Source organism: Eurytemora carolleeae, unplaced genomic scaffold, assembly GCF_000591075.1.
Source record: "Eurytemora carolleeae unplaced genomic scaffold, Eaff_2.0 scaffold209, whole genome shotgun sequence".
In the NCBI taxonomy this organism is placed as follows: domain Eukaryota; kingdom Metazoa; phylum Arthropoda; class Copepoda; order Calanoida; family Temoridae; genus Eurytemora; species Eurytemora carolleeae.
In genome coordinates this window covers 270,955-297,835 of record NW_019397113.1, presented here as the reverse complement: position 1 = coordinate 297,835, position 26,881 = coordinate 270,955, and the positions used below count along the sequence as shown (strand labels likewise).

General features: G+C 31.0%; 1 protein-coding gene across 3 annotated transcripts; it reads right to left on the bottom strand.

Annotated features, from left to right (window-relative positions):
• Positions 1 to 395: 395 nt before the first annotated feature.
• LOC111711974 (MFS-type transporter SLC18B1) lies at positions 396 to 14,930 on the bottom strand. 3 transcript variants are annotated; one of them, XM_023486472.1, is made up of 14 exons: positions 14,146 to 14,929; positions 12,603 to 12,648; positions 12,182 to 12,231; positions 9,844 to 9,916; positions 9,359 to 9,469; positions 8,774 to 8,814; positions 6,916 to 7,100; positions 5,651 to 5,783; positions 4,525 to 4,651; positions 4,087 to 4,122; positions 3,649 to 3,723; positions 2,545 to 2,699; positions 1,756 to 1,890; positions 396 to 501 (listed from the first exon to the last, which is right to left on the bottom strand). In XM_023486472.1, exons 1-14 carry the CDS (start codon positions 14,242 to 14,244, stop codon positions 439 to 441), a joined length of 1,329 nt encoding a protein of 442 aa, XP_023342240.1. In that variant the 5' UTR covers positions 14,245 to 14,929; the 3' UTR covers positions 396 to 438. The 3 variants fall into 3 exon arrangements, with proteins under 3 accessions (XP_023342240.1, XP_023342241.1, XP_023342242.1); XM_023486473.1 differs by having other exon boundaries at positions 2,614 to 2,699; XM_023486474.1 differs by lacking the exons at positions 5,651 to 5,783; positions 6,916 to 7,100 and having other exon boundaries at positions 14,146 to 14,930.
• Positions 14,931 to 26,881: the final 11,951 nt, after the last annotated feature.

The window sequence follows — 26,881 nt, the reverse complement described above, 5'->3', positions numbered from 1 at the left end:
CTGTTACGTTATCTATTTATGTATGTGTATAAGCACTGAGCAAAACTAGCAGTTTCACCGAAATAATTTGTGAAAAGGTTTGTTTTAATTTTCTAAAAAACTGCCATGAGCAAGGCACTTAAGGTTCTGAATATCTGGAGTCAGTCTTTTTTTAATTTGTTTATTCTTTTTCAATTCTAATCCTGATGTTTTGAATTATGAACCCATTTTTGAAAAAGTCATTTTAAAAAAACATTAAATAGTTTCTGTTATATCACGGCCCCTATTTTTGAAAATGCCGTCTTAAAACATTCTTTTTAGTTCGAAGGGAAGAATAAAATTTAAAAAACTATAAAAAGATTAATCAGACTCAGAACTTCCAAACCATTTTACAGGTTCTTTCAAATAATATCAAATACATCTTACAAAATTTATTCTTTGATGACAAACTTTCCACTTCTATTTTAGAAGTTTTTCTCTTTCTGAACTTGAGGATATTAGATTGCCAAACATCCAGCAAACCTGAACAATTAATAGAAATATTATTTATCAGATAATTATTCAAATTATTTCTGCAGAAAAATATCATTTGTCAGACCAATATTCAAATCATATCTGCAGAAAAATATCGTTTGTCAGATAATTATTCAAATCATATCTGCAGAAAAATATCGTTTGTCAGATAATTATTCAAATCATATCTGCAGAAAAATATTATTTGTCAGATAATTATTCAAATCATATCTGCAGAAAAATATTATTTATCAGATAATTATTCAAATCATATTTGAAGAGAAATATTATTTGTCAGACCAATATTCATATTATATCTGTAGAAAAATATCATTTGTCAGACCAATATTCAAATCATATTTGCAGAAAAATGACATTTATCAGACCAATATTCAAATCATATCTGCAGAAAAATGACATTTATCAGATAATTATTCAAATCATATCTGCAGAAAAATATTAGTTGTCAGATAATTCTTCAAATCATATCTGCAGAAAAATATTATTTATCAGATAATTATTCAAATCATATTTGAAGAGAAATATTATTTGTCAGACCAATATTCAAATCATATTTGCAGGAAAAATATTAGTTGTCAGACCAATATTCAAATTATATCTGCAGAAAAATATCGTATGTCATATAACTATTAAAATCATATCAGCAGAAATATATCATTTGTCATACAAATATTCAAATCATATCTGCAGAAATATATCGTTTGTCAGACCAATATACAAATCATATTTGCAGAAATATATCATTTGTCAGACCAATATTCAAATCATATTTGGAGAAATATATCATTTGTCAGACAAATATTCAAATCATATTTGCGATCTAAATAACCTACAAACCAAGCCAAATTTTGCTCTTGCATTTATTTTTCTTGGATGTACACATTAGATTCAGTTTTCAATGTGAATTGACCAATATTTGGTCAAGGAAAAACATAAAATGATCAGATTTTTTGAACAATTTGAAAAGTCTAAAAGACCTAATATTTGAGTAGTGCGAAGAAAATGAAGAACAAGGAATATAGAAATGTCTAAATATTTGCATTTGCTATCATGTAACTATTTAAAGAATATTGTAAAAAATTTTAAATTAAAAAATAAATATGTAAAAATTGATTACATAAAGGTTTCAATGGCACCGTTGTGAATTGGACATGTCCCTCTTTTTAAATGGCTTGTCACTTAAAATAACAATGACAGTATATGTGGAGAAGAAAATTTGAGACAAAGACTAAATTTATTTACCGGTAGGAATAACACAATGCCTTCTACAAAACAGGACCATTCAAATCCAACCAGATCATAGGAATAGCTTCCAAAAGTAGTACAAGCTAACCCACTCAGCTCCCAACACATTAACCATATACTGCTTACAACAGTCTAAACAATGAATATGAAATATCAAAGCAATTTTAACATTTCTAAAAGAATTTTCTCCAAATAAAGTTAGAATTTTGAATGGGTTTAACTTTTAGCTTTTTTTAACATATTTGAAGACCTGTATAGTAGGGTACAGTGAAAATCAAATATGTATATAATTAGTCTTCTGTTGTAAATTAAAATTTTTAAAACATTTCGTGAACTTTTTTAATTAAAAATACCGTGATTCTCCATTTCGAAATTTTTTGAGATTGATACAAAAGCGAAAACTCATCCAATTTCATGGCATATCTCATTTGCATGCACATTTCAGAAAACAGTGAAAAAAAACTATAATTTTTAAAATGTTTAATGGTTTTAACGAGTTGTGATGCTCTGACTATATTTCTGAATAGGGTTCGAATCTAAATTCAACATTTATCCAATAAAAAGAACTGAAGTGCGAAACAAAAATATTGGTCATTTTATCATCTTAGAATTTGGGAAGTACGAAATCTTCAAGTAAAAAAAAAAACTAACTTGCCCAGCCCTAGAATTATTGCCTTTAGACTATTGAATATTTTTTTTAATCCCCATGAAGCCAACCTTTATGTGTTCAGTTTGAGGAAGTTCTGAAGTCCAGAAGAGCGTGTGAGCAAATAATCCCTTACTAACCTTTGTGTGTTCAGTTTGAGGAAGTTCTGAAGTCCAGAAGAGCATGTGAGCAAATAATCCCATACTAACCTTTGTGTGTTCAGTTTTAGGAAGTTCTGAAGTCCAGAAGAGCATGTGAGCAAATAATCCCATACTAACACAGGCTGTACCCAAACCTACCAGAGGGTTAACAACAAACAACAGTTTAGATAAAAGAATAGTTTTGTGCTTTAAAGGGAGAGTCTGGCTAGACATGGTAGTTGAATTGAGAATGCAATATTGAAGAGAAATTTGTTAGAAATCATTTGAGACCTAAACCTACTACCTACATATAAGACATTTGTATGGTGAATAATTATTCAGAACGAGTAAAAAACTTAATCATTAGGGAGTGTTTACGAAAAATGAAAGAGGGTATAGGCTTACAGAGAAAAATTATAGATGGTGATCGCTACTTGTCTTACTTCTATCTGATGTGTTTATACGGAGAAAATTGTTAAAAATGGCTCATAACGAAGAACGTAGCGTCCACACAAATTCAGACTCGGATCGTAAAAAACCAATTTAATTCAAACCATTAAGATAACCTATAATCATCGATAATTTTTCGACGCACTCATATATAGTTGATACTTCTGAATTTGTATGGACGCTACGGTCTCCAGCATGAGTCGTTTTTAACAATAATCTCCTTATAGATGCAACAGATAAAAGTAAGATTACTAGCATCAAAAGCACTTATTTTTTGCCGTTATTAAGTCTACGCCCCCTTTCATTTTGCGCCAACTCTCCCTTTAAGGGGACTGTAAGGTGGCCTTAAATTTAACCCTAAATAGGCTTTTCGGGGGGGGGGCGTGGGACGCCCCCCCCCGTCTATACATAGATTCAGAACACCTAGCCTTTACAGGGTAAAAGAGGGGTACCCATTAAATATTTGACTGACTCCAAATTTACGACTTTTTACATAACATTTAAAAGATATACAAACTGATATCTCTGTCATCGATGATCAATCAAAGGTTTAAAGGGTTCCTTTGTGAATCGGGGGGGGGGGGGATCCCTTGAAATAACGCTGTAAGTGTGAGATGGAAACTTTAGATAATAAAATAAAATCTGTTTTTGCTCCTTGCACAGTTATTAGGACAATTATTTGAGGAACTGATACAAAATGTTCCAATCCATGGAGAGGACCTTGTATTCCTGAACAGTATCAAATTAGGTTTGTAGTGTCAAAATACAGTCCATGTAATATATGACCAAATTGTATCTTCTATATGTATAAAATTGTAATCTCATATTTCTCTGTTTGTCCGATCATAACTCATGAACACCTTGACGGATTGGCTTCAAACTTTGATTGGAGAACTCGGGAGAACCACGAGAATGTTCTTAACTTGGTTTTTTAAATGTTTAAAAAGCATAAGCTGTAAGAAACTTTTTCCGCTTAAGTCGGGTTTGGACTTTGGACTCAAGTCAAGGACCGGTCGTCATCGCATATTTTCTACTTTAAGAATGAAGAAATATGGGTGTCTGTATATAAGTGTTCAGATGAATAAGTAGTACCTAGCATTAGCATAGCCATAGCAATCACTATATTTCCTACAAATAAAATAAAAAATAAATTATTTTTTATCTTAGGATTTTTTGGAACTTTTTATAGTCTTCGAATAGCAATATATTTATTTAGGACAATTAGGAGGTCTATTAATGAGGAAAAAACTTGAAACGGCCTTATTATTTTTCATGATAACAAGCACCAGATCTAGAATTTGTATTTGAAAAACTTTTAAGAAATAGATGATAGATATGTCTGAGAATAGATGTAAAAAAATTACCATCATTATTTTTTTTAAGTACTTCATAAAAAATTCGGAAAAAGATATGCCATACTAAACTGTGGTGTTCTTAAAATACAGACAATCAATAGCTGTATTCAAATCAAAATATATATTTCAAAAAAAAATTTGTTCAGCAAGAAATGACACTGTATGAAGTTCTTACCCATTAGCATTGTTTTCAGTGGTGAAATTCCAGAGTCTAAGAGAACTCCTACGATTGGGTTCATAATAGTATATGCTATTGGAAACCCCATGAAAACTAATCCAACTTCTCCAGGATTCAAACCAAACTATAAAACAAGGTGAAAGGAATTGAGTCTTTGCTAAACTAAACTAAGCAATGCATGTCCGATTTACAAAGAAACCTTTAAAACCTTTGCTTGATCAAGGATTTTGTACATGTCTCTTTATAAATGGAATGTCTCTTGAAATTATGTATACAGTTCCGTTAACCAGATATATCTATTAAGGGATAATATACAGATAAAAACATGCAACTGCTCTGATCTATGTGCGTAACAGCTAAATTTGATACTGCTCAGAGAAAAATTTCCGAAGACACAGTGGTTGTATTGCATTATATCTATTGTACTAAGCAACAGACGTTGTACCTCAATGGAATTTGCGTACAAATAAAGCTGAGAGAGACAGTTAGTGAATAGTGATATTAGATCGAATTCAACATCTTTTATCGCAATATCACAACTTTTGCTTTGTTATTCCTGAGGTTATCTGTAGCTCTTGTTTTGCAAAAGGATTTAATTTATACTTTTTGAATAGTCTGTGATTTATGATTATCACCACTAGAGAAAGGCACGTTTGACTTTTTTCATTTCGTTCGTTCATCCATCGTTAACGACTCATTTGGTTCGTTTTTTTTCAATCGTTCAATAAAATTGATTTCTTACGATCTCAAAATTATCGTTCATTTACCATCTATTTCGTTTGATTTCACACTAAACGATCGTTTAGTAATATAAACAATAGTTTTTTTCAAAATTTGTTTTAAAAAATGGTCCATTCAGTGAAACATATCTTTTTAAATAATTTTGTTCCAAAAATATTTTCTTTCATTAAAAACACGATCGTTTTATTCAAAGTCTTTTAGAAAATTTGTTTGTGCATTCAAAGATCGTTTTAACGATTTCAATTTGTTCGTTTTTAAAAAAACAATCATTTTTTATTTCTCTGAACGACACCTTTTTCCACAGTAAATTTCGTTCGTTCTCAAAAATTTTGTTCGTTCAAAAAAACGACGCCCATCTCTAATCACAACAGAAAAATGTTACCTTCTGCATCAAGTAAGGTTCCAATGAGGCCGAGTACAAGGTGTTAGAATTGCCGCAAATCAAAAACAAAGCTATGCTTGAAATCATATGGGGACAACAGACAAGCTCTTTCCAGGAGGAGAATGTGCTACATCTATATATTATAATTACCCAGTTCAGCTCAATTTGTTTAAATCAAATGCGAAAAAAAAACTAAACAGTCGTCGTCGCTACTTTCGATTTTAATTCTGACTTTTAACAAGCTTTCAAAGAGCGTTGATAAACATGGAAACAAAGAGAAGCTAACGATTAACAATTTTCTCTTCGTTTATGTTTACGTAATTTGAAAAAAAGCTTGTAAGAAATTAAAAATTGAAAATAAAAGTTCTCTTTATTGTATTGATATTAACGCCGAACACTTATTTAACCAGGAAAACAATACATTATAATAACCCAGTTCAAATTATTTTACTTTACCAGAGCTGAAAATTTGAACTGGATACCGGTAATCCCAGATGTCTGTATTCACTTTCGACACTTTTGATTTTATGCTTAATCTTCTCTTTTGGATTTCCCGGCTGGATTGCAACCAATGAGAGTTCTCTCTCTCGCGGGCGCAAAATTTCAAAATTTCTCGAATCTGATTGGCTGTTCGAATTCTGCAATCAACACTCTGATTGGTTGAATTTTATACACTTTCCAGGAAACAAACTAAAGAAGAATTTAATCTTGAGATTTGTAATAAAAAGAGGAGATCAAGCATTGATCTCGATGTTCAAAACTAAAAAGTTTTCAGCTCAGGGAAAAAAAGATAATCATAAAATCAAATGGTACATAGGTGATATCAACCCTTAGTATTAAAATGCAGAAACATTTTTGCTCTAACTTGATGGACACTTTGTTACAATAATCTTTGTACAGGCTGCATTTGGTTCTAAATAAAAGAGATATATGGCTGGCATTTTGCATGCCGTCTCCAATTGTGGCCATTTACACGGAGCGAAATCAGGGGTTTTCCGTAAAAACCGAAAACGACTTGCATCTTCAGAAATGATTCGTTCGGCATAAAATGTTCACAAAAGACTCATATTGGGCCACATAACCCAAAAAACGTTTTTAATCCCCCTTCGTTTGAGACCCTAGTTTAGGTCATACCTAGTTCAAGAAATTCTCTTTATATATAATTATTTTTTGTTTATTTAAATAAAAAACAATAAGCGCGAACATTGTTGAAAGAATTCAAGACAAGTTACCTAAATATTTCCACCACATTTCTCATTACTTACTTCATGGTCTCCGTAGAAGCAGAGTCTTTGGAAGTGGGGACTACCATACCAGAGAACACAGTTAACAACACAGTTAAACCACCAAGGGTCCAGAATGGCATAGAAAATCCCCAATAATTATAGAAGAGACCTCCAAGAGATGGTCCAGCTGCCATTCCAGCACCAAAACATGACTCAAGGATTGACTAGACATAATACAGGGTTACCCACAAAGGATGAGGCGCAAGTCCCTTTCGCAGAGAAACTGCAAATGAAAACAAACAGTTTAAAGAAATAAAAACATTAATATCTAATTAATACTTTATCAGAAAAAGTTTTCAAGGGCCATTGCAAATCAGGCATTGACATTTTTGCAAAAGGGTTACTTGAAATTCCGAGTACAGTTCCTCTAATAATGAAAAAACGGCAAACATGGTAATAAAAGTTAAAGTAGCAGTAAATGTATGCTATGTATGTATAATAGAATACTCATTTCGAGAACAACTCATTTCGTTCGTTTTTTCAATCGTTCAAAAAACATTGATTTCGTTTGTTCTTAAAATTATCAAAATTTCTTAATGAACTACTGTTCAGAAAAGCGATCGTTCAGAAAAAAACTATATTTAAAAAAGAATTTGTTTTCAAAAAACATTTGTTCAGTTAAAACTACAGTTTTTTATTTGTTCCGTAAAAACATCCGTTCAATAAAATAACGATCTTTAATTCCAAATCTTCTTCTTTTTAACAACTTTATTCAACACAAAACAAATCAACAATGGTATTTTCATTTATGGAATCATAGAGAAAAAACGACGAAAAACCCGTCTCATTCTATCTTCATTCCTATTGCTGTAATGCTTTAATTCCAAATCTTTTGGAAAGATGGTTCGTTCAGTAAAAAAACTATAGTTTATTCAAATTTGTTTTTAAAAAACATTTATTTTTTCATTTCTTTGAACTATCCATTTTGTTCGTCCTTCGTTCGTATTTCTTGAACGACACCCTTGACCCTATTTCATATAATATTTCGTTCGTTCTCATAAATTTTGTTTGTTAAAAAAACGATGCCCATCTCTGATTTTCTAGTATATTCCAGTATATTCCAGTATAATCCAGTATATATTTTAGAATAATCCAGTATAGTCCAGTATATTCCAGTATATTCCCATATATTCCAGTATATTCCAGTATATTCCATTATAATCCAGTATATTCCAGCATATTTCAGTATATTTCAGTATAATTCAGAATACTCTAGTATAATCCAGTATATTTCATTATAATCCAGTATACTCCAGTATATTCCAGTATATTCCAGTATAATCCTGTATATTCCAGCATAATTCTGTATATTCCAGTATATTCCAGTATATTCCAGTATATTTCGGAATATTCCAGTATATTTCAGTATAATCCAGTATATTCCAGTATATTCCATTATAATCCTGTATATTCCAGTATATTCTAGTATATTACAGTATATTCCAGTATATTCCAGTATAATCCAGTATATTCCAGTATACTCCATTATAATCCTGTATATTCCAGTATAATCCAGTATATTCCAGTATATTCCAGTATAATCCTGTATACTCCAGTATATTCCAGTATATTCCAGTATATTCCAGTATATTCTAGTATAATCCAGTATATTCCAGTATATTCCAGTATATTCCAGTATAATCCAGTATATTCCAGTATATTCCAGTATAATCCTGTATACTCCAGTATATTCCAGTATATTCCAGTATATTCCAGTATATTCCAGTATATTCTAGTATAATCCAGTATATTTCAGTATATTCCAGTATATTCCAGTATAATCCAGTATATTCCAGTATATTCCAGTATATTCCAGTATATTCCAGTATAAGCTTACAATGGATTTTCCCTGATGCATTTCTGAGAACTGTGAGGAGCCTGTAAAATACATGACACTGAATGAAGAGCTAGAGTTTGTTTTAAACTCAAATTTGACATTTGACAAATTTGACATAATGATTTTTAAATATTTTTGTAACCAAAAAAAGTTTTTTCCAAATATTTGTTTTTCTTCTCTCTGCTAAAAACAAACATAGAAAATAAATGTTCTTCTGCAGGGTGTCCCAATAAACATAGAAATTTTCTTCAGTTGTTTATTGTGTCTCAAAAATTGACGAAGATACTTAGACAATTTTGATTTAGTAATTAAATAGAAATTGTACAAACTTTCCAATATCTCTGTCAATTTAGAACTTACAAAAATGGTAGACAAAATTTTGAAAATCTCAAAACCAGGCGAATTTGATATAAGATGTTTAAACTAGAATACTGCATAACTGTGTTCATGAAAAAATGTCACATGGATCGAAGACGATACAAAAGTCGTCACTTAATTCCCTTCCCATGTGTATATTTGGACACCCTGTATAACGAAAGTGTTTTAGTTTACAGTATACAAATATACTCCAAGCCTCTCAAATACCTAAAGTGAATGCTGTGCTGGAAACTAAAGATTCTCCCACTGCACAAATCATTCTCAAGATTAGAGAAACCCAGAAGAACAAAACTGGGCTCTCTGTATAACTCAAAAACCTTGAAAGAAGAAAAATGTAAACGGAAAAAAGAAAAATGTGTCAAAGATAAAAGAATTGTGTCTCTGTGACAAATGCTGAATTTAAAATTCCTATATCAATTCAATCCATAGACCTTCGATATTCCAAACTTTGAATTATGTTAGATCATTAATAGACTAATTTTAAATTATCAAAGTTTTACTTCATCAGAGGCCGATTTAAAAGAATTTGAGACGCGGCTCAAACATGGTTGGTTACACTTGAAATTGTATTAAGTGTTTTGAGATTTGAGCCGGCGCTCAACTGGAACCGGTTTTTTGCAGCTCAGCGAAGCTGTTTTAATTCTTCTAATTCGACCTCAGGTTTCAAAGATATAGGGATTTTAAATGTTTACCAAACAGAATGTTGGAGATTCCAGCAATGAAGGCAGCAAATACAAAAACAGATTTTGCTCCATACATTGAAACCTAAAATACATTGAAACATTAAATATATTGAAACCTGAAATATATAATTGAAGCCTGAAATATATTGAAAAATGAAATACATTGAAACCTGAAATATATTAAAACCTAAAATACATTGAAACCTGAAATATTTTGAAACCTGAAATACATAGAAACATGAAATATATCTAAACCTGAAATACATTGAAACCTGAAATATATTTAAACCTGAAATACATAAAAACCTGAAATCCATAAAAACCTGAAATATATTGAACCAGAAATTCATTGAAACCGCAAATTTATTAAAGCCTAAAATATATTGAAACCTAAAATATTTTGAAACCTGAAATATATTAAAACCTGAAATAAATTGAAACCGGAAATACATAGAAACCCGAAATACATTGAAACCTGAAATACACTGAAACCTGAAATATATTGAAACTTAAATTATATTGAAACCTGAAATACATCCTAACCTAAAATACACTGAAACTTGAAATGTATAGAAACCTGAAATATATTGAAATCTAAAATACATTGACACCTGAAATATATTATTATTATTATTAAAGATTTATTCACACACATTTAATTACATACATAATTACATATTACGTATACTAATGGTATATTTTAAGTTTGTTTTGTTATGAATGATATTAGATGCATTCATTATTCACAATCATAATCTCCAATTTCATAAACCTGCTATTTTAAAGAAATCTATAGTCACACTTTTGATAATATTTTTCTTTCAGCTAGGAATAAATTCCTAGCACTTAAAAAGTTGATACAGGAAAAGTATCAAATTTTGGTAACAATAAAAATGTAAGCAATATTTAGATCAAGTCAGCTCGTAATTAAAACCATTCTAACTGCATATAGACTTTTTCAGCATATTCTTGATGTTTCTAATAGACTCGACATCCAGACTAATCAAAGGGTGTAAAACCTGAAATATATTGAAACCTTAAAAATTTTGAAACTTGAGATATATTTAAACTTGAAATATATTGAAACCTGGAATATATTGAAACTTTAAATACATTAAAACCTGAAATATATTGAAACTTGGAATATATTAAAACCTTAAATATATTGAAACCTTAAATATATTGAAACCTAAAATACACTGAAACCTGAAATATATTGAAACCTGAAATATATTGAAACCTGAAATATATTGAAACCTAAAATACACTGAAACCTGAAATATATTGAAACCTGAAATATATTGAAACCCGAAATAAATTGCAACCTGAAATATATTGAAACCTGAAATATATTGAAACCTAAAATATATTGAAACCTGAAATATATTGTAACCTGAAATAAATTTTGAAACCTGAAATACATTGAAACTTAGAATATATTAAAACCTGAAATATATTGAAACTTGGAATATATTGAAACCTGGAATATATTGAAACCTGGAATATATAGAAACCTGGAATATATTGAAACCTGGAATATATTGAAACCCGGAATATATTGAAACCTGGAATATATTGAAACCTGGAATATATAGAAACCTGGAATATATTGAAACCTGGAATATATTGAAACCTGGAATATATTGAAACCTGAAATATATTGAAACATAGAATATATTAAAACCTGAAACATAGAATATATTAAAACCTGAAATACATTGAAACCTAAAATAAATATTTAAACCTGAAATATATTGTAACTTGGAATATATTGAAACCAAGAATATATTGAAACTTGGAATATATTGAAACCTGGAATATATTGAAACCTGAAATATATTGAAACCTGAAATATATTGAAACCTGAAATATATTGAAACCTGGAAAATGTCTAAACCTGGAATATATTGAAGCTTGAAATAAATATTGACCAAACAGATCTGTTTCTTTCTTGTTAATGTTTAATTGCTTAATAACTTGCTTATAAAAACGGCAAGAAAGTTTTCAAAGTGTTCTTTTGGGTCTTGAGGAAATATAGACCAAATTTCCAGGTTTTTTTTTTAAGAAACTGGTCTCCTTTGACTTTCTTACATAGATTAACAACAATACAGATAGACAATATCCTGAAACAGAAGCCCAAAGGAGTTACGCGCATGCCGCGTTGAATTACAAGACAGAGAGCATGCGCGCAACTTCTTTGGGCTTCTGCCTCAGGGAAATTGTGAACGAAAAACCCGTAAATCTTGAAAAGACGACATCTAGTGTTCTATCTGTATTGTTATTGATCTATGCCCTTAACTTTCTAACATAGATTCACGAAGCAACTATTTTAAAATGTGAACCTTACCAATTTACTTGAACACGGGGTGCTGAGCAAAGAAGTAATGAATGCTGATCCTGAAATAAAAATCATAGATTAATAAAAATACATATAAAACACTAGATGTTGTCTTTTCAAGATTTAAGGGTTTATCGTTCACCATAATCCTGAGGAAGATGCCCAAAGGAGTTATACGCATGCCACATTGAATTAAAAGACAGAGAGAGAGCATGCGCGTATTCTCAATATTTATTTTCTGTGACTTTTTCAACAATTACAAACGTTACTGGATAAATGCTTTGTCCTTAATCAGGCAAAGTTTAAAGGGTACTGTTGTAATTCGGACACGCCACTTGACACATGGAGGATCATAGGAAATTTTGCCTACAATCCCTTTAATCGTTATAGGAGAGTATAGGAGTTTAATTTATAAATAACTTAAACTTACCCATGACAAGTCCTGTTTGGGATACAGACACCTGCCTTGCTAAACCCTGTTATTTTATATTCATTAATTGAGAACAAAATATTATAGAATTATTTATGAATGGTATTATCAAAAATAAAGTTCTTTTGCATTTAGAACAAGTATTCTGTAAAGAAAGAACATAGTTTAAAGAAATAGAAACCCGAAATTGTAACATTCATAACTGTAAATTTGGAGTCATGGTTAATTTAAAGTCAGTGGACATAGCAAACCTTAATTTTGAAATCCATTTCACCCGTTAACCCTATCCCCGCTGGGGTACTTGAAAACCAGGATACGCTGGGGGTCAATTTGACCCCCCCCCCTCTAAATCCCATGTTTTATGTCCAAATATGACAAATGATACATCATTAGAAAGCTCTTGTGCTCTGCTTTTAGAATCTGCAAAAAAATTTGCAAATTTGCGAAAATTGAATTTTTTATCGCAAAATCCAGTTTTATAGTAACAATGTTTGCAAAAAAAAATTTGTCCAAAAAATGACAAATTATACATTTTTGAAAAGCCCTTGACCATGCTATTTCAAATATGCAAAAATTTTTGCAAAATTTTAAATAACCTGATTTTTAATCAAGAAAAACTAAAAATGTGCAAATTTCCTTTGACAGGTTGTTTGCAAATAATTTGCAATTTTTTTTTCGCAAAACTTGTGCAATCCGTTTCCTTATGTCATAGGCTTTCCAAAAAGCTAAATTTTATCAAAATCTGACAAGTGAAAGTGGGTCAAAACAAAGATTTAGTTTGCTACAGGCAAAAGCAGTCATTCAGGCAGTGTGCCTGAGGACTCAGGCAGTTAGTATTAAAGCCCGGTTTTAGGCCTAAAGGGAGGGCTTTGGGTATGTAAGAAAAGTCAGAAAATTTCAACAGCCTCAGACCAATACTTTTTGAGTTGTGTAAAAAAACTGGGGGTCAAATTGACCCCCCCCCAGCGGGAATAGGGTTAAATGAAGAATTCTCGTATTTTCGTTAAACTACTCATTTTATATGCATTAAAGCATTGTTTTCGACGGATTTTTAATTAAAGATTAAAATATGACTGAAATTATTTTGATAATTTGTTGTAAATAGTTTTACGTACAATTTTATTCAAAATGGGAGTAATCTAATTAACCTTTTCTGTAAAAGAGATTTTAAGATTGAAGATTTACTTAAATAATAAAAGAGCTAACTGTAAATAACATTTTATTTTGTTACTTAAAGGAACTGCATGTGTAATTTAAAGTGAGAGGTATGTCAGATTTACAACGATACCCTTCAAACTTTTGTCCGGACAATTCGTTAAGCTGAAGATTGAGTACACCGAGAGACTTGAAGTTACAGTGATAAACTGTACACTCGGATCCGTGCTGGAGTAAACTCGCGTGGTTTCTTTGCACTTAATTTCCCGCTGTATAAACAAGAATATCTACGAAATCCTTGATCAAGCAAAGGTTTAAAGGGTATCATTGTAAATAGGACATGCCATGAAAAGTCACATGAAATTATGCGTACAGTCCCTTTAACCACCTCTGATGGAAACATAGGTGTTAGTAGGGTATAAGATAAACCAGATAAAAGCATTATAGTGCAAACCAAACAAAAGTTTATAATCTTGGTAAATTCCATTCTGAAATACAAATATTAAAAGAAATATTTAGAGAAAGTGAAATTTATCTGACATTATATTGGTCCAACTTTGTGACCTCGCAGCTCCTCTAGTTCTGATTTTATCCACAAGTTTGAGAAAGGCAAATTTGTCTGTTTACAGATAAGAAATTCAAAACAGTTTTGTTCTGTTCAACAGTTCTTTGCAGTTGGGAGAGTTTTAATTGGGAGAGTTTTGATTAAAAGCAGATTAGATTTCAATCTCACCTACAGTTTACTTTAGTTTAACGTGATGAGCATGTTAAAGGAGTTGTGTTTGTAATTTCAAGCTTTTCTCCATTTAAACTGTGCCGTGCTCGATTAAAATTGGTATTCTTTAAATCTTGTTCTAAACAATAAATCCAAAATGCGCAAGTTCCTTTTTTTAGATAACTCACATAGCTATTAAAGGAACAGATGTAAATCCAAATAAGACCACAGCTCCTTTAAGGTTTAATAAGAAAAAAACAAAAAATATCTAAACAAAATATTGGATCGATTTAAAAAAAATACTTTGAACACTTTACTCAAAAAAAAAGAATTTATAAATGAAAAGGAATCTAAGTACCCAGAGTTGCTTATTTTATTGTCCTCCCTTAACTGGCAGGAAGACGACCTAATGAATGAGCTATGAAGGCATTAAACCGCATATCAAATCATACACATCTATATATAAATTTGGCTTGTCTGTCTGTCTGTTTGTTTGTTTGTTTGTTTGTCTGTCTGTTTGTTTGTATTAAATAAACGCCAAAACAGCTGAACCGATCTGGCCCAATTTTTTTGTGGGACATCGCGTGACCACATGGAAGGTTTATGAATGATAAGATTTAAAAAAAATGTGTTTTAAAGGTTTTTAATTTGGAAAAAAAATTTTAATTCTTGAAAATCCGCAATTTTTTTTTAAATCCGCAAAATTTTTCTTCTTTTTTTTGAAATGTAAACAAAAAGAACATGTTCACAATTTAAATAGAAGATGCGCGCAAAGCGCCTTGAATTTCTAGTCTTGTATAAATTTGGCTTGTCTGTTTGTTTCTATCCAATAAACGTCAAAACGGCTGAACCGATCGGGCCCAATTTTTTTGTGGGACATCACGTGATCACAGGGAAGGTTTATGAAGGATAAAATTTTTAAAAAATGTGTTTTAAAGGTTTTTAATTTTGTAAAAAAATTAAATTCTTGAAAATCCGCAAAATTTTTTCTTCTTTGTTTTAAAATGTAAACAAAAAGAACATGTTCACAATTGAAATAGAAGATGGGCGCGAAGCGCCCTAAAAGCCTAGTTAAGTTATATTTCTACATTTGATGCGATATCCACAGAGAGCTTGACAAAAATCAGATTTTGAAACAGCCTCGACTTTAAAGTGGCGTAACGCCTTAGCCTTTGGTTTTGCCTCACCAACTTACTCTTAATTATTTTGTAGCTCTAGGCATACAAATTTTAAATTTGCAACACGATTGTTTCTAGCTTAAAGGGACAAACTAGCTATGTAGGGTAGTTAAACTGAGTATGCAGTATGCAGTTTTGTAGACACATTTTTTAGGATTTATTTGAGACATATAAAACGTTTCCACGATGTATAATTACGGAGTTTGAGTGCATAATCGACGTTCAAAATCATGAATTTGTGTGGGTACGTTTTTAGAATCGGTTTTAAGTATTAAATAACGACGACGAAAAATGAAGTAAAAATTTTACAGGAAACTAATTAGATTTCTCCAAAGAAGTTTGTCAATAAATCAATACTAGAATCAATTATTTCGCTTTCAGCTTTTTTATAAATTTTATAATTTTTATAAATTTATTCGCAGATTTCTACAAATTCTTCAAATGTCGTTCTTTCAATAAAATGCGCATCTTGGTTTGCAGAGATTTCTTTGTGATATTGAACAGCTGAGGTAACTTAACTAACTATGCTTTCAAAGCATTGTTACTAACTTTTAATCGGTTATAATGTACTACTTGATATATCTATTGATTTATCATTTGTATTATGCAATGTACGTTATATACATACAATAGACTGTTGAATACTTAACCCTTTAAACTGTGAAGGGACCTGGGGGGGGCGCTTAATAATCCCTCTCCATATTTACAAGATGAGTGATTGTGTCGTAATTTTTTTTCATTAGTTCTTTCTAAAATTTAAAATTGTTGAATAAAAGGGGATCAGATGTAGGGTTGAACTCAAACAAGTGTTACATTTGATAAATGATAGATAAAGATTTTTTAATAACATTCTTTTCTAGAACATTTTATTGATTAAAAAAGCTAAATTTGTAATTAATCGTACAGTGAACTGTGAAATGTGAAGACGACATGAAAGCTAAATTTGAATCTAGTTAATGTCGGAACAATGCTAATTAGGTTTGTTAAATAGCGCTTATAAATAAATTATCAAGTGAAATTTACAGTGCACACTGCAAAATTGCCGTGTTTATATTCCTGATCTATTTAAAAACTTGAGTCTTAACGTCGACATCCCATTCCTCAGTTTTCTGGTTCTCACTCACGTGGATTTTACGGTTCTGTCAATATTCCAGAAAGCTTTGACTTTCGATCACAATTAGGCCCATTAGACATAATTTGTTAGCCTTTTTTAAATACTTTTTGGGTTGGCATATGCATTTTGAATGAAAATGTACGAAATAAGCAAATCCGTAAAATAAATGATTGTTGAATTATAGACCAAAACACGTTTGATTTCAAATAGAAGAAACCGAATGCTGCTCACTCTGGTTAGTCCGGTGTGCACTGTATTATAAATTACAATTTTTGCGGAAGTCCAACTGTATCTTATTAGATACCTTTTGGTTTCCCTCCATATTAGAGGGACATTATACTAAGAAAAACGACTAAAACAATCATTTACTAATTTTAGTATCTAATCAGTAAATGAAGGAAAAACAGAAAGGATGGGCAGTAAATGAAAGGAAAAACAGAAAGATGGGAAGTAAATGAAAGAAAAACAGAAAGGACCGGCAGTAATTGATGTCCAGTAAATGAAGGAAAAACGGAAAAAGGCAGTTAATAAAGAGAAACTGAAAGGATAGGCAGTTAAGGAAGTAAAACAGAAAGGATAGGCAGTTAATGGAGGGAAACAGAAAGAATATGCAGGTAGTGAAGGGAAAAGAGAAAAGATAGGCAGTAAATGAAGGGAAAACAGAAAGTATGAGAAGTAAATGAAGGAACAGAATTTCAGAAAGGATGAGAAGTAATCGAAGGAACAGAAAGTATGAGAAGTAATGGTTTAGGTAATAATATTTTACGATAACTCAGAGGCCTTCACTTTCGAACCCTGTAATTAATGTAGCTTTATTAACTTTGTTTTTTTAAACTTTTTTCATAAGTTTTTCATTTAAATTTAAACCAGGTTATATGTTGACTTAGTTAAGTGTATTTTGTATACCTGATGTCTAGCTGTAATTAGTTTAGCGTGAATTCTCCGTGCAACAATTTGTCAACGTAAACGTCTTTATTCCGAAATATCTTGGACATGTCTAGCAGTAGTTAGTTTAGCGTGAATTCTCCGTGCAACGATGTCAAAGTCGGATTCACAACGGAATCCCTAAAATGATCAAGTATGATTTAGATATCAATCTTTGTAATTTTTTAAAATTAATTGTTTTCAATTATGGTTTCTATGCAATTAAGTGACTTGTGCCTTTGAACTACAGTAAAACTTGTAGACATTATCAGCATTAAACACTTTTTTACCCAGACAAAATTACGCTTACAGTCCCTTTAAGAGGTTGTAAACCAAATTTAATAACTTATCTTGTTCTTCTTGTTCTTTTTGTTCTTCTTGTTCTTCTTGTTCTTCTTGTTCTTCTTGTTATTCTTGTTCTTCTTGTTCTTCTTGTTCTTCTTGTTCTTTTTGTTCTTCTTGTTCTTCTTGTTCTTCTTATTCTTCTTATTCTTCTTGTTCGTCTCTTGTTCTTTTAGTTCTTCTTGCTCTCCTTGTTCTTCTAGTTCTCCTTGTTCTCCATGTTCTTCTTTTTCTTCTTGTTCTCTAGTATATCTAGTATGGTGTCTACCTATCCCTCTATCCCTTGGATCTGACAGGCTGAAGAATTTACAAGGTTTATCCATGAAACCTGAGCTAACCATTTATTCTCAACTTTTTACATTTTGAATAGTTTATAGGATTTTTTTTGATCTGCTGTAGATTTAAACTTGGGTAAATGAAAAAAATGTAATTTTAAGGAAAAGATCAAAAGAAGAAAAGAACGAAAGTTAGAAATGAAAAAACATAAAATTGTTAATGGAAAGAACCAAATTTACCTAGTATATACAGGCCTACAAGGATAAAACTGCTAGGTAAAATTCTGTCATTCTGAAGCTTTAATTTTGTCTTAGTGGTGTGTTAAATGATTTTGTAGAAAAGTAAAAAAATTGTTTTAAGTCTTGTGGAACCACGAATGTAGATTGAAGATTAAAAAAGCTCGTATAATCGTAGCTAAAGTCCTCTTATAAACCTATATTTTTAATTTATAAATCTATTAAAGAGACAAATTTAATCAAATAGAATATAAAATGGAAAGAAAAAGACAGAAATGAATATTATCATTTTGCTTGATATTTTAGAGTATAGATTTATTTTAGTACATCTATCCGTCTATCTTTCTATCTGTATATATCTCTGTTTTTATCTATATATCTATTTATACATCTATCCATCTATCTATCTATCTATCTATCTATATATCTATCTATCTATCTAGCTATCTTCAACAGTTTATTTGTCCATTTAAGGATTATTTCTAATCTACGATAATAGTTTAATATTTTATTATCTATCTATCTATCTATCTATCTATCTATCTATCTATCTATCTATCTATCTATCTATCTATCTATCTATCTATCTATCTATCTATCTATCTATCTATCTATCTATCTATCTATCTATCTATCTATCTATCTATCTATCTATCTATCTATCTATCTATCTATCTATCTATCTATCTATCTATCTATCTATCTATCTATCTATCTATCTATCTATCTATCTATCTATCTATCTATCTATCTATCTATCTATCTATCTATCTATCTATCTATCTATCTATCTATCTATCTATCTATCTATCTATCTATCTATCTATCTATCTATCTATCTATCTATCTATCTATCTATCTATCTATCTATCNCCCCTCCCTCCCTCCCCTCCCCCCTCTTTCCATACCCCTCTCATCAAATCAACAGTATTAAACACTCAAATGACCCGTAATGGTATAATTACCGCGGACTGATAAACAGCTGCAAAATAGAGAATTGGGAGGTTTAAAAATGAAAATCTAAATAATAATCTTCGCGTTTACTTTACTTTATACTTATGCACTCTAAGATTCATTTTAACAAATATTTTTGAATTTGATTTGTTCACTCTCACTTTTAAAAAATTCGCAAAATAAACATCTGAATACGAGAGCAGCTGTCCTTGTGAGTTGTGACTTTTATATCCAAACCAAATATCAACAGCTGACATTTGACAAGGAAAATTACAGCTTTGAATGCGCAAAAAATTAAAATTCTTATTTCCATAGCAAAAACATTACATTAATATCTTTTAGTAGCAGTAAAAGGAAGTGTAATTGCTACAAAAATGAGCGCGACGCGCTCTTAGCCTCTTCTTGCACATATTGACATGCTTGTACCTTCACGAATATTTTCACATTTGGTGGTCTTAAGAGAAACAGGGACATATATACCACACTATTTACAGGCACACATGACTTCTTTGAAACAACTAAATCAGTAAAGTAAGAAAATAAATTATCATTTACTTTGTTTGGGCACCTAGATCCCTAGATCCCTAGATTCTTAGATCCTTAGATCCCTAGATCCCTAGATCCCTAGATCCCTAGATCCCTTGATCCCTAGATCCCTAGATCCCTAGATCCCTAGATCCCTAGATCCCTATACACTATACACGACAGTATACCGTATACCCCCTGTTTACCCAAAAAGTGAAGTGAAAAGGGAAAACGACGGAATTGTCTCTGTCCATCAATGTAAACAAATTTAACAATGAACAAATCTACAGATTTAGAGATTTAATGAATTTGATCAATATCTATCGCCGTTAAAAATTTGAATCACGGATTCGAACCGACATTTGAACTCTAGTTAAATCTCTGCAACTCTCTCTGCCTTAAAAATTTCGCGAAAAAATGCAAAAATTTTGGTTCATATTTCGCAAAATTTTACGCGAAATTTCTCTTTTTTTCGCGAAAAATAAGCGAAAAAATGCGGAAACAATTCTTTCCGCAAAATTTCCAGAACAAAAAATCCACGAAAACCATAGCTGCAACAATTAATTGCGCAAAAAAAAACACTTCTGGAAATCTTTGCTCTCAGAGCTCAGCATTAGAAGTTTTATTGTATCATAATAAATAATTTCTCTTCCGTATTTTTTCGCAAAATGTTTGCATTATTTCCATCCAAAATTTACGCGAAACCCTACTCTCTATAGAGAAGAAATTGAACTACTTCTCTAGTTAACTCTCTGCTACTCTAGAGGAGAAATTGAACTACTTCTCTAGTTAACTCTCTACCCCTTTATAGTGAGAAAGTTGAACTACTTCTCTAGTTAAATCTCTACCACTTTATAGTGAGGAAGTTGAACTACTTCTCTAGTTAAATCTCTACAACTTTATAGTGAGGATGTTGAACTACTTCTCTAGTTAAATCTCTACCCCTTTATAGTGAGGAAGTTGAACTACTTCTCTAATTAACTCTCTAGCCATTTATAGTGAGCAACTACCTCCCTAGTTAAATCTCTACTACTTTAAAGAGAATAAATTGAACTACTTCTCTAGTTAACTCTCTGCTACTCTAGAGAAGAAGTTGAACTACTTCTCTAGTTAAATCTCTGCTACTCTAGAGAAGAAGTTGAACTACTTCTCTAGTTAAATCACTCTACGTAAGAAGTTAAACTACTTCTCTGGTTAAATCACTGCCGCTCTACAGAAGGAGTTAAACTACTTCTCCAGTCAAATTTTTGCCACTCTACAGAAGAAGTTTAACTACTTCTTCAGTTAAATCTCTGCCAAAGTGGAAGTTGAACTACTTCTGTAGTTAAATCTTCACGTAAAAAGTGAGAAAAAGTGCTTAAAAATTGGTCCAACATTTCATAGCTGTCTAGATCTTTACTTTTTACCTAAACAAATCTGTAAATTTATTGATCGATGGTTCCTTTGCCTAGAATCAGTTTGTTGAATTGACATCTTCAATATAATCTTTAAGGAATACTGCACAAGAAAGAAATGACCTGGGTCCGGCTAATTTAAGTTTTAAATAGGGTCAGAGTTAACAAATTTATTCTCAGCTTTAAATTAAAATGTTGAAGTCTAGGAAATTAAATTACTTTTCATGTCAGTTTTTAGTCCAAAATTGAAATAAATAAAGCCTAAAGGGACTGTACACCGGGATGTAATTAAATTACTTTGCATGTCAGTTTTTAGTCCAAAATTGTAATAAATAAAGCCTAGAGAGGGACTGTACACAGGGATGTAATTAAATTATTTTGCATGTCAGTTTTTAGTCCAAAATTGAAATAAATAAAGCCTAAAGGGACTGTACACAGGGATGTAACTAAAGATATTTTCCATGGAACGTTTAGAAAATTTCCCATGCAGTCCCTTCTATGTATATCTGTAACTTTGCTTGTCTGGGTGTCTGTCTGTTTGTATGTTGTATCAAATAAACGTCAAAACGACTAAACTGAAAGGTCCCAAATTTTGTGTGGGACCTAACTTGACCCCCGTTTATGGACCATCAAAATTAAAAAAATCGATTTTTTTCAATGCTTGAATACCATTAGACAAATTTATCAAATTTTGAGAATGATTAAAATGGCCGACTTTCAGAGCATCAGTTAAGAGCTAAAATTATTTACAGGAAAGCCTAGTAAAGATATATTGAGAGCGGGGATTAGTTATATTCTATTTTGACATCTTCATATTATCTGATATATATAATATCTGCTATTCAGATTATCAGATATTCATATTATCTGNGGGGGGGGGGGTTACAATAAATAGAAGGGTATCAACTGAATTATTGTGTGTGGAAACTAGACAGACACACATAACATTTACAATTTTTTGTGTAATATAAGCAAAATCTTTAGGATGGATAAAGATATTGAAGTTGAAGGAAGACGAAGACTAAGTACATAATAAACTCTGCTGTAATCTCTGGTATCTATGGCTAAAGGTGTAGAAGAATGCTTTGTACGTACAAGAAACTTTATTGTGATCTCTGCTATCTATGGATAAAGGTATTGAAGGAAGATGAAGACTATGTACAAATAAACTCTGCTGTAATCGTTGTTATATATGGGTTTTTAAAGGAATATGAAGACTATTTACAAATAAATTCTGATGTAATCTCTGCTATCTATGGGTAAAGTTATTGAAGGAAGATGAAGATTATGTACAAATAAACTCTGATGTAATTTGTGTTATCTATGGGTAAAGGTATTGAAGGAAGACGAAGACTATGTACACAATAAACTCTGCTGTAATCTATGTTATCTATGGCTAAATGTGTAGAAAAATGCTATGTACACAAGAAACTCTACTTTGATCTCTGTTATCTATGGATAAAGGTATTGAAGGAAGAAGATAAGACTTTGTACATAATAAACTCTGCATGCTGTAATCTCTGCTATCTATGGTTAAAATTGAAGAAGAAGGCTATGTACATAAGAGACTCTGCTGGAATCTCTTATAAAGCCAAAGGCAGTGAAGGAAGATGAGACTTTGGACACAATTAACTTTGCTGTGATTCCTTTTATCTATGGATAAAGGTAGTGAAGGAAGATGAGACTTTGGACACAATTAACTTTGCTGTGATCCCTTTTATCTATGGATAAAGGTAGTGAAGGAAGATGAGACTTTGGACACAATTAACTTTGCTGTGATCCCTTTTATCTATGGATAAAGGTAGTGAAGGAAGATGAGACTTTGGACACAATTAACTTTGCTGTGATCCCTTTTATCTATGGATAAAGGTAGTGAAGGAAGAAGATGAAACTATGTATAATTTACACTTTGCACAAACCTCTGTTATCTATGGGTAAAGGTATTGAAGGAAGAAAATGAAATTATATTGTCTGAGATACGATCTTAGAAACCTCTTGAAAATACGATCTTTACAGAGACGAAATTGGGTTAATTCATTTACTGTTAAGTAATTGTGTGATTTGTTCTGCATTGCACAACTGAAATCACAGATATTACACTTTCCTACATTTTATAACACTGACAATTAGACAATATGACACTGAACATATTTTTTCAAAAATAAAATTTGTCTTCCAAATCTTTGCAGACACATTTTTGTGAGCATCTGATTAGGCTATATTACATATTGAGTATTTTTTGGAGTTTCGTAATTTAATATTTCTATTTATGTACATAAACGCAAAAGAAATGATATAATTCAGCCCCATTCCACCTCACTTTCCATTCTGTTTTCACAAGTTGAACATTTCCTAAACATCGTGAGCTTACAGTATAGATTTCCAAGGATACAATTGCTTGAACTTCTGGAGAAGGTAAAATGTATGAAATATTACTGGTCTGACTTTGTGAACTTGTAACTCCTCTAGTTATGATTTTATGCTCAAGAAAGAGGAAAACAAATTTATCCGGATACATAATAGAAATTAAAAAAATGTTTGTTCTTCTCTCAATAGCTTTCTTAAATAAGGAGTTAAGACTGAAAACATGTAATATTTCAATCTTACGTTTAGTTTACTTTAGTTTTACGTAATGTTCCTTTAACTCTTCCATTATATTATCTAAGCAGGATATGTCAGTTTAAGATATGATAGGATAATGGGTTCTTCTTCTCTTTAAATCACCTATTTCCTTTGTTTGTTTACAATATATGTAGACATTAATACAAGCAATCATCTAATATCCTCATATCCTCCCCACCTCAGAACTAGATGTTAAAAATATATATGTAAACATTAATACAAACAATTATCTAATATCCTCCCCACCTCAGAACTAGATGTTAAAAATATATATGTAAACATTAATACAAACAATTATCTAATATCCGGCCCACCTCAGAACTAGATGTTTACAATATATGTAAACATTAATATAAACAATTATCTAATATCCGACCCACCTCAGAACTAGATGTTTAATAATCATCTTTATCCTGTTTATATCCAATCTATCTATCTATCTATTTATCTATCTATCTATCTATCTATCTATCTATCTATCTATATATCTATCTTTCTATTTATCTATCTATCTATATTTCTATATTTCTATATTTCTATATATCTATCTATCTATCTATCTAAGTATATATCTATCTATCTATCTATTTATCTATCTATCTATCTATCTATCTATCTATCTATCTATCTATCTATCTATCTATCTATCTATCTATCTATCTATCTATCTATCTATCTATCTATCTATCTATCTATCTATCTATCTATCTATCTATCTATCTATCTATCTATCTATCTATCTATCTATCTATCTATCTATCTATCTATCTATCTATCTATCTATCTATCTATCTATCTATCTATCTATCTATCTATCTATCTATCTATCTATCTATCTATCTATCTATCTATCTATCTATCTATCTATCTATCTATCTATCTATCTATCTATCTATCTATCTATCTATCTATCTATCTATCTATCTATCTATCTATCTATCTATCTATCTATCTATCTATCTATCTATCTATCTATCTATCTATCTATCTATCTATCTATCTATCTATCTATCTATCTATCTATCTATCTATCTATCTATCTATCTATCTATCTATCTATCTATCTATCTATCTATCTATCTATCTATCTATCTATCTATCTATCTATCTATCTATCTATCTATCTATCTATCTATCTATCTATCTATCTATCTATCTATCTATCTATCTATCTATCTATCTATCTATCTATCTATCTATCTATCTATCTATCTATCTATCTATCTATCTATCTATCTATCTATCTATCTATCTATCTATCTATCTATCTATCTATCTATCTATCTATCTATCTATCTATCTATCTATCTATCTATCTATCTATCTATCTATCTATCTATCTATCTATCTATCTATCTATCTATCTATCTATCTATCTATCTATCTATCTATCTATCTATCTATCTATCTATCTATCTATCTATCTATCTATCTATCTATCTATCTATCTATCTATCTATCTATCTATCTATCTATCTATCTATCTATCTATCTATCTATCTATCTATCTATCTATCTATCTATCTATCTATCTATCTATCTATCTATCTATCTATCTATCTATCTATCTATCTATCTATCTATCTATCTATCTATCTATCTATCTATCTATCTATCTATCTATCTATCTATCTATCTATCTATCTATCTATCTATCTATCTATCTATCTATCTATCTATCTATCTATCTATCTATCTATCTATCTATCTATCTATCTATCTATCTATCTATCTATCTATCTATCTATCTATCTATCTATCTATCTATCTATCTATCTATCTATCTATCTATCTANGTCCCCTTTAAAGGAAGAATGTGTTCCCTTTAAAGGAAGAATGTGTTCCCTTTAAAGGAAAAATGTGTTCCCTTTAAAAAAAGAATGAGTCCCCTTTAAAGGAAGAATGTGTTCCCTTTAAAGGAAGAATGTGTCCCCTTTAAAGGAAGAATGAGTCCCCTTTAAAGGAAGAATGTGTTCCCTTTAAAGGAAAAATGTGTTCCCTTTAAAAAAAGAATGAGTTCCTTTTAAAGGAAGAATGAGTCCCATTAAATTAAGAATGTGTCCCCTTTACAAGAAAAATGTGTCTCCGTTGCAGGAAAAATGTGTCCCCTTTAAAGAAAGAATGTGTCCCCTTTAAAGGAAGAATGTGTCCCCTTTAAAGGAAGAATGAGTCCCCTTAAAGGGAAGAATGAGTACCCTTTAATTAAGAATATGTCCCCTTAAAAGGAACGATGTGTCCCCTTTAAAGGCAGAATGAGTCCTATTATATTAAGAATGTGTCTCCTTTACAGAAAAAATGTTTCCCCTTTTAAGGAAGAATGTGTACCCTTTAATTAGAAATGAGTCCCCTTTACAGGACGAATGAGTCCCATTTAAAGAAAGAATGAGTCCCCTTTAATTAGAAATATGTCCCCTTTAAAGAAAGTATGTGAACCCTTTAAAGGAAGAATGTATCCCCATGAAAGGAAGAGTGAGACCTCTCGGAAAGAAGGATGAGCCCCCTTAGAAAGAAGAATAAGTCCCATTTCAAGGAAAAGTAAGTCCCCTAAGAAAGAAGAATGGGTCCCAATAGAAAGAAGAATGAGTTCCCTAAGAAAGAAGAATTAGTTCCATAAGAAAGAAGAATAGGTCCCCTTTAATGGAAGAATGTGTCCGCTTTAAAGGAAGAGTGAGTCCTATTAGAAAGAAGAATGAGTTCCCAAAGAAAGAAGAATGGGTCGATCCTTAGAAGGATGAGTCCCCTTAGAAGGCAAAATGGGTATACTTATAGAAGGTTGAATGGGTCCCCTTATTTCCTTGACTTATATCCTTGTTTATGTGTGGGGGGTGAATGAGTCCCCTTTAC